At 33.7% G+C, this 9964-nt stretch overlaps 1 protein-coding gene across 1 annotated transcript; it reads left to right on the top strand.

The window, feature by feature from the left end:
* The first annotated feature begins 2499 nt into the window (after positions 1-2499).
* On the top strand, positions 2500-8859 carry LOC137806642 (uncharacterized). The gene is given in 6 exon segments (XM_068606856.2): positions 2500-3114; positions 3446-4556; positions 5223-5633; positions 5990-7573; positions 8177-8689; positions 8691-8859. Coding segments are annotated over 6 exon segments (4122 nt in total). The 5' UTR covers positions 2500-2635; the 3' UTR covers positions 8715-8859.
* The last annotated feature ends 1105 nt before the right edge of the window (positions 8860-9964 follow it).

The raw sequence follows: 9964 nt of genomic DNA, 5'->3' as shown, positions 1-9964 counted from the left end.
GGTTTAATTAACTTAGTTATTTGTTCAAACTTATATATAAATTCTTAGAAAATTATGATAAAAGTAATTGTTTGGTTCTTGAACATGTGAATTAACCTTCCAACTTTTTTTTTTCTGAAAGAGAAATACACGATTTAGACGTACACATTGTCAATTTTAAAGCTAAAGAAAGATAGTTTATTGTATAATCGTCGTTTTTGTTGTGGTTTAATGTCAACAATTTCGACTGTAGTGAAAATTAAATTTTTTAACAACAATTTCATTGACAACGATTTTTGAACTGTTGTTGTAAGACTTTAAAAACCGTAGTTAAAACACTATTTTTTACAATAGTGAAGCCAAAAAAAGAGCTGGTTTACTTCAACCACTCCCTGTCCCGCATGAACCTTGGGTTGACTTGTCTCTAAACTTCATTACTGCTTTGTTTGGATTAGGGAGTGAAAATGAGGGAGTGAATTTGAGATGATTTGAAGGGAAAGTGTGAAGAAAGTTAGGATGTTTGGATTAAGGTAAATAGAGTGGGAAGTGTAGGGAAAGTTTGTGAATAATGTGATGAGTGTGATTGAAATTATATTTTTTAAATTGATAAAAATGTGTGTTTACAAATTTATCCTTATATTTAAAATTCTTAAACAATTATTTTAATTTATTTATTTATAAATTATAATTATTTTTAATTAAAAATATTATTTAAATATATATAATTGTAAATATTTGATAAAAACTTATTTTTATATTAAATAATTTTTTTTTACTCTTTCTAATTAAAATAATTATTATATAATTTTATTTTTTATTATTAAAAAATATTTGTTTTTATTTATATTTATAATTTATTATATATAAAATATGATTAATTATGTTATTTAATAATAATTATTTTTATAATTTTGATTATAGTTTTATATTTAAATTATAATTTTATTTTAAGTAAAAATAAAAATAATTTGAGTTTAATATAAAAGGATAAAAAAGTAAATTCAAATTAATTAATTAAATAATATACCTGTATACAAACTTTCTTCGCATTTCATAGTTGTGAAGAAAGTTTTGAAGCCAATTTATTTTTTGATTTGCGTGGTTTTTAAAAAAAGTTGCTTTAATTTTTCAACTTTCTCATCGTTTTTCTTTGTTGAGAAAGAGTGCCTACTAAATTTGATTTGGGAAGAAAATTTATTGAAGTTTGTGAGTGATGTGATGATTGTGAAATATTTTTTATTTTTTTTAAATTTATAAAATGTAAGTTTACAAATTTGATAAATATAATAAATTTTAGAAAAATGATAAAATAATTTAATATAAAAGAATTTAGAAATATATATTAAAATTAAAATAAATAAAAATATTAAATATTAATAAAATATGTATTAATAATTAAAATTAATCTTTTATTTATTATTTATTTTATTATAATATGAAAATTAATATTAATAATTAATAAAAAATTATAAATATTATATTTATATATTAAAATATAATTTGTATATGTAATCAATATATAACCTATTAATTTGTATAAAAAAATTATTATATAACCAACTTTTCCCACAAATCTTTTCATAATTTTGACAAAACCAACTTTCTTTGCTCAATTCATTTCTTCGTTTTTCATGACCTAGATCCAAACTGGTTATGGTAAGAAGATTCTGTAAGGTAGCTCATTTCGGGATGTTTTCACCCAATTTATGACTTTCAGGGTGGCTCAATTGTTCTTAGACTTGGCTAGTAAAACACCATGGTTTGCCTCGTAGCTTAGTGTCAGATTGTGACTTGTTCTTTATGAGCAAATTTAGGCGTTAACTATTTTGTTGCAGTGGTACTAACTATTCTTTATGAGTACATCTTTTCATCCTGAAACAACGACCAAACTAAACTTTTGAACACAAAACTAATTATTTAGCTGGTTGAGTGGTGTTACAATACAACCACCCATTCCTCCACAAGATTATCACCTATCTCATGCAGATGGTGTTGATTCATTGTTGAGTACTCGTTAAGATATGTTGAATAATGGTTAGGAAAAAATTGTCTAAAGATCAGTGACGGATGAAAGAGCTTGCTGACACAAAACGACAAGACATAATAGAGTGTGAAGTATGTGATTGGCACCTTCGTAGTCACCTCAGTCAACCTCTATTTAATGGCAAAACAAACAGACAAACAAACACGCGCTTACAAATTAATTCTCAGTGCTGTCTCTTCACAAGTTCCTTTTCAAAATCACAATCTCACGGAAACTACGTATAACCACCAAAAGCAATTGTTGCCAGTAGAAGAAAATTTATATTTTGATCAATTTTATTAAATATAAATAATTTTCTTATAGCCAGCGAAACACTTCATAAAATTATATTATATAATTATAAAAATAAAAATATAATGATATATTAGAAACTAGAAAGTATAAAATGGAGAAGGTTAATCCTTTACATACATATATAATTATAGATAATATGAATTAAAAAAATTAATATGTATATAATATGATAAATTAGTAAGGTAAGAATATGCATTGTGTGCTTAGGACTGAAGAAAGCAAATACATGCAGACACGGCAGCATAATATTCCGACGCCAAGACTTAGAAGATTGTGGGCAGAGTAAGGAAGTGTGAGATAGGAACCAACACACCACACATGTCGCCGGCAAGAGACGCCATATCGGCGACGCCGGGAGCGTTCCGGCTGCGGTGGGACGTGTTCCTCAGCTTCAGAGGCACCGACACGCGCGGCGCCATCACGAAAGGTCTGTACGAGAGTCTGAAGGCGCGTGGGGTTCGCGTGTTCCTGGACGACGAGGGGTTGGAGCGCGGGGAAGAGGTAGCGAAGGGGCTGATGGAGGGCATTGATGACTCTGCAGCGTTCATTGTCATCATATCTCAAAACTACGCTTCTTCACACTGGTGTCTTGAGGAACTCACCAAGATTTGCGACACTCGTAAGCTCCTCTTGCCCGTTTTCTACCGGGTCGACCCGTCGCATGTCCGAAACCTCTCGGGTCCCTTCCGAGCGGGTTTCGAATCGCATGAAAAAAGGTTTGAGAAAAATGAGGTTTCAAAGTGGAAGGAAGCTTTGAAGAGAGTTGGTGGAATTGCTGGTTGGGTTTTTAATCACAGGTGTCGTGTTGCTCTCTTTTTCGATTTTATTTGCCTTGCCCTTTCTTTTTAAAAGCTATTATTAAGAAGGTTAATGTAATGCATAGACTGCGTATAATGTTTTTTAAATAATTAAAGAGTTTATTTAGAAGTAATAAACAGAAAAATAAAGGGAAATTTGAGGAAATATGAGGAGTCTCGGGATAATTTACTTTCTATGACATGAAATAATTTAATTGAAACATGAAAAAGTTAATTAGATTTCAATTAATAGAAAAGTGGGAAAAAATGTAGATGGGTGGGTTATTTATTCTTGTCATCTGAATGCTCAGTAGTTATTGCTTTGTGACAGTGAGGAAGATGATCTGATACGGCGTTTGGTGCAAAGGGTGTTGAAAGAGTTGAGTAATACTCCTTTGGGTGTGCCTGAGTTTGCAGTGGGGCTTGATAAACGTGTTGAGGAGGTGATGGAGGTGTTGCAAGTTCAATCCAACGGTGTCAAGGTTTTGGGGCTGTATGGGATGGGTGGGGTTGGCAAGACAACCCTGGCCAAGGCACTTTTCAACGCCCTTGTTAACCGTTTTGAGCACCGTAGTTTCATTTCCAATGTGAGACAAGTTTCATCAAAACATGATGGTTTGGTTTCCCTTCAAAGCAAAATCATCATAGACCTTTTTCATGGAACAGGGTCTCCTTCCTTTAATGATGTCAATGTTGGTATTTCTGCTATCAAAGGGAGAGTTAGCGAGAATCGAGTTTTACTAGTCTTGGATGATGTTGATGACGTGAAGCAGCTCGATGCTTTGATCGGTAAGAGGGAATGGTTTTATGATGGAAGCTGTGTGATAATCACAACAAGGGATACACAAGTTCTAACTCAGAATCATGTCAATGAGTTGTATGAAGTTAAAGGGTTGTATGCTTCTGAAGCGCAAGAGTTATTCAGTTACCATGCACTGAGAAGAAATAAACCACCAGACAATCTTCTGAGTCTATCAGAGAAGATAATATCCCTGACGGGAACAATGCCTTTGGCTCTGGAAGTGTTTGGTTCGTTTTTGTTTGGCAAGAGGAGGGAGGAGGAATGGGAGGATGCTGTGGAGAGACTAAGGCTAATTCGCCCTCGCCATCTTCAGGATGTGTTGAAGATAAGTTACGATGCTTTAGATGAAGAAGAGAAGTGTATATTCCTTGATATTGCTTGTTTGTTTGTACCAATGGGAATGAAGCGAGATGATGTGATTGATGTGTTAAGAGGTTGTGGTTTTAGGGGTGAGATTGCTATGACGGTACTTGTGCAGAAATGCTTAATGAAAATCACTCAGGAGAATACTGTGTGGATGCATGATCAAATTAGAGACATGGGTAGGCAAATTGTTGTGGATGAAAGCTTTGTCGATCCTGGTGCGCGTAGTAGACTGTGGGATCGAGCTGAAATTATACCTGTTTTGAAGGGTCACAAGGTAATGATTATTAAATTGCATTACACCTTGTTTCACATGAGGAAGTGTTACACATATCATATAGAGTTTGATTAATATATATAAACTATATTCTGTTTGTATGACGTGAGGTGCCACAGTACTAAAAGATATACATAAACATAGAAAGCTTTAAACTAGAAGAGTCCAAAATAATTTATTCATTCTTTATTCAAAAGGTGTCTGTCCTACATGCTGGAGAAGGGACAAGACAAATAATACATATGAATACAAGACAGAGTGACAAATAGCTAAATTGGCCTTTTCAGAAATTTAGATGCTGCTTGATTATAATAATTATGATCTTTTGTTGAACACCATTACGATTTGTTTCCTTTGATTTTGTAGAATGTTTTTTAAAGATGCATGTAGTATAAGAAAGTGAGAGCTACATATAATACACATTGTCTATTCATGGCCTACCAAAACAAAAAACATTGTCTAATAATAAAATATTATCAATTTTGATGTTTGAGGTTATAGAACTGAGATTGCATCCTTTTTTGCATTTTGTGTAATACCCACGTGTCCTTGTTTGACTAATATATGAAGGACGTTTGATGTGCATGTTATTTGTAGATTGGAACATTTCAAATACTTAAATTTGATTAAAGGTCTGATATTTTAATCTGCTATATTTTAATGTAGGGAACTAGATGCGTTCAGGGTATTGTGCTTGATTTTGAGGAAGAAAGATTTTATAAGAGAAAGGACGGATCAGTTTTTCCGAAGAAGCTTCAATGGAGACCGAGTTTAAGAAATATACCAGGCTACATCAAACAATGCCTTAAGACTCATCTTAAACCTCAAACAGAGGAAAACAAAGAGTTTATACTTCACACCAAATCCTTTGAATCAATGGTTAATCTGAGACAGCTTCAGATCAACAATCTGAAATTACAAGGCAAGTTTCTTCCATCTGAACTGAAGTGGCTACAATGGCAAGGATGCCCTTTAGAACGCATGCCTTTGAAATCTTGGCCACGAGAGCTGGCTGTCCTTGATCTCAAAAACAGCAAGAAAATGGAAACCTTGTGGGGATGGAATGGTTACAACAAGGTATGCTTCAGCTATCTTATGTAGTATGAATACCAAAAACATGGTATAATTTGATACAATGATTAGGTTCTTGACACTTATTTTCTTAACACCAATCTTATAACCCTTTATGATAAGAGAGTTGACACATGTCAAACCACTTAATGAAACATTACTTTCAAAAATTAATTTTAAAAATTCTTATTATAAACACTTATAAAAAATTGAAGTGTTCATGTAGTATTTATCTAATTTGGTTATTATACATACTTAAAAGAATTCTTTCGAAACTCTTCTAGGATGTCTTTCCCTTTCTTTTGCTTTACTATATATATATATATATATATCACATGGTGTAACATGACAACGTTTAGCAGGTGCCACAGAAGTTAATGGTCTTGAACCTCTCCAACTGCATCCAACTCACTGCTATACCTGATTTATCTGGGTGTCGAAGTCTAGAGAAGATTGATCTGGAGAACTGCATTAATCTAACTAATATTCATGAATCAATTGGCTGTTTGAGTACCTTGCGAAGTTTAAATTTAACGCGTTGTTCAAGCCTTATCAACCTTCCCATTGATGTCTCAGGGCTAAAACAACTGGAGAGTCTTTTTCTTTCTGGCTGCACCAAGTTAAAAGCATTGCCAGAAAACATTGGAATCCTGAAATCCTTGAAAGCACTTCATGCTAATGACACTGCTATAGCAGAGTTGCCCCAGTCCATTTTTCGCCTCACAAAACTTGAGCGGCTTGTTTTAGAAGGTTGCCGATATTTGAGAAGGCTACCTTGTTCTCTAGGACACCTATGTTCTTTGCAAGAATTATCTCTATACCATTCTGGGTTAGAAGAATTACCCGACTCTGTCGGATCATTAAATAACCTTGTGACACTCAATTTGATGGGATGTGAAATCACTGTAATTCCCTATTCTATAGGGAATCTCATGTCATTGACAGAACTTCTGCTTGATAGAACTAAAATTAAAGAACTCCCTGATACCGTTGGTTCTTTATCTTACCTGAGGGAATTATCAGTTGGAAACTGTAAACTTCTCACTCAATTGCCAAATTCAATTAAAAGGTTGGCCTCAGTTGTTGAGCTTCAGTTAGATGGAACAGCCGTCACAAATTTGCCAGATGAGATTGGAGAAATGAAGCTACTGAGGATACTGAAGTTGATGAATTGTATAAATCTTGAATATTTACCAGAATCTATTGGTCAGCTAGCATCTCTTACTACATTGAACATGGTCAATGGAAATATCAAGGAATTGCCAGAATCCACTGGACGGCTAGAAAACCTTCTTAACTTAAGATTGAATAAATGCAGAATGCTCAGAAATCTTCCAGCTTCTATAGGAGATTTGAAATCTCTATATCACTTTTTCATGGAGGAAACAGCTGTGTCAAGCCTACCTGAAAGCTTTGGGATGCTGTCAAGCTTGAGAACATTGAGAATGGGAAAGAAACCTGAAAGTAGCTTCCTTGCAGAACCTGAAGAGAACCATAGCCCTTTTGTACTAACATCTTCCTTTTGCAATCTGACCTTGCTAACTGAGCTTGATGCCCGAGCATGGAAAATATCTGGGAAAATTCCAGATGAATTTGAGAAGTTGTCACTATTGGAGACTTTAACATTAGGCACGAATGATTTTCACAGCTTGCCTTCCAGTTTGAAGGGCCTTTGTATTCTCAAGGTCCTTTCACTGCCAAACTGCACTCAGCTTAACTCTCTCCCTTCACTTCCTTCAAGCTTGATTACGCTGAATGTTCAAAACTGTTCTTCATTAGAAACTATCCATGACATGTCAAATTTAGCGAGCCTGCAGGAGTTGAATCTCACAAACTGTGCAAAAGTGGGGGATATTCCTGGTCTTGAAAGCTTGAAGTCATTGAGAAGGTTGTACCTGAGTGGTTGCATTGCATGCTCCTCACAAATACGCACGACACTTTCGAAGGTTCATGCCTTTTCTATTCATGAACCTTGTATCAATGGATAAATATATGTTTATAAAAATTTGAACCTTAAAAATATGATACTTTTTGGTTTTAGTCCCCTTCTTAATAAAACAAATCTGACCTTAGACTTTCACTATCCTGACTAAAACGGAATAGATTAAAATATATATTTTTTTTCTTAAATTTTAAAAGTTTCATTTTATTCCTTTAAAGGTGTTTTTATTAGACCAAATTAGTTATTTCATTAGTTCTCATAGTAAGTTGGTCAATTTAGTATTACCTAACAAATTGTAAGAGATGTCACATTAAACTACATATATATTTGTCATGCCAACTAAAATTATTGTAATAAAAAAACTGAGGAAAAAATCAATCTGGTCTGATAAAATACGTTAGGAGATCGACCTGAAACTTTTAGAATTGAAGGATCAATCTGAAACCAAAAGTTAGAATGAAGAACCAAAGTAAATTAGTCAAAGGAATAGAATACATACATGAACTAATTTCAAGATAATATCATGAATAAATTGAGAAAAATCAGGACTAATTAATTTCCTGTTGCCTTCTTATAGCTTCTGAACAACGAAGTATTTATGTGACAGGTTGCACTGAGGAATTTACAGAACTTAAGCATGCCAGGAAGCAAATTACCTGAATGGTTTTCTGGACAAACTGTCAGCTTTTCCAAAAGCAAAAATCTTGAGCTAAAGGGTGTACTTGTTGGTGTTATCATTTCAATCAACCATAACATTGATATACCTAACATGAAGAGAGATGATATGCCTGGCTTGATTGATGTTCAAGCAAATGTTCTGAAAGGGGGCAGAACTCTCTTTAGTACAGTGTTAAACATCTGTGGGGTGCCTAAGACAGATGAAGAACACATACACTTGTGTAGGTTCCATGATTACCATCAGCTGGTAGCCTTTTTAAAAGATGCTGATACATTTTGTGTGAGCAAGAGAAGTCCACCTTTTGATACGGGGTTGGAGTTAAAAAAATGTGGGGTTCATTTAATCCTTGAAGGAGATGATGATTATGAAGGAGGAGAAGAATCATTGGACAAAGGTCTACAATCTGTCTCAGAAAAATTGGCCAATTTTTTCCGCACTTCATGAAGGTGGCGGTCCTATCATCTGATAATGAAGGTGAGTGTCATAAAGGAATTGAATATGCTGCAACATGAGCAGAATCTTTTCTTACTACACTAAAAAGCAATTTCATTCTTCTGAATTCTTTTCTTTCTGATATGATTATGATTGCTTTTTAGTGGAAGAATTGTTCTTGTTTGTTATAAGCTCAAATGACAAATTTGATAAAATAGAAGTTGTCCATCCATTATTTTCGAGCATTACTCCTCTTCAATGTCAAACTGAATTATTATAAATATCAATGAAGTATTTTAAATTCTTTATACAAAGTAATATTTCCGGCCCCCCGGGCCAATCGACTCACTATTGGACCCGAAAGACTCGGGTCGACTCAATATCGGCCACTCAATTCGACTTGGGTCAGGGTTGACTTGGCTCGACTTTGGTCCGAAATGACTTGACTCGACTTTGACCCATACCAACTCGATTTGACTTGGGCCCGGACGACTCAACTTGACGTAGATTTGGACCGACTTTGCTCAACCTTGGCCTGAATTGTCTTTGCTCAACCTGGACCCGAATTGTCTTGGCTCAACCTGGACCAGGCCAAGTCAAAATCCAACCCAAATGCAATTTGGATATTCTAAAAATGTATCCAATCTATATCTAATTCATATCCAATTAAATGGATTGGATTTAAAATCCAAAAATATGGATTTGGATTTGAGATAAATCCATTTAAATGATTAAAACTAATATGGATTTAGATAATTATGGATTGGATTTTTTGCCCACCCTTACAAAGTATTTAATGTTCAAAACTTTCTCATCCAAACACATCACAAAGGCATTTGATATATGTAATCACTTTAGAAAGTTTATGGATAGGAACTTAAAGAAAAATTTCCTTTCACTGTTTTGTAAACTCTTTTCCTAAAGCTCATGGTTTATATCTTCTATATAACTGCATAACTATAATTTCTTACAACTGAACAAGAAAAATATGAGTTACAAAATATAATATATTAACGAAACTCAAAAAGTAGTTCCATGTTTTTTTGTATGATTGAGTATAAAGAAAGTTTAGCAAGATAATGTGGTGAATGGGACATTAAATTTATATTTTATATATATTATAAGTTTATCTTTATACATCAATAAACATTTTCTTTAAAAAAATAATTTACTCAACGAGCATGACTTTAATTGGTAACACGTGTTATGGTTAAATGGAAAAGGGTTGGGTGCACATGAGATGAGAGCCTAGTCAAAGAATCAAAAACCCTAATTGTAGTGGTT

Source organism: Phaseolus vulgaris, chromosome 3 (assembly GCF_051622355.1).
Source record: "Phaseolus vulgaris cultivar YP4 chromosome 3, ASM5162235v1, whole genome shotgun sequence".
Classification (NCBI taxonomy): domain Eukaryota; kingdom Viridiplantae; phylum Streptophyta; class Magnoliopsida; order Fabales; family Fabaceae; genus Phaseolus; species Phaseolus vulgaris.
The sequence above is the reverse complement of the archived record's forward strand: the minus strand, read 5'-3'. Positions and strand labels throughout refer to the sequence as shown.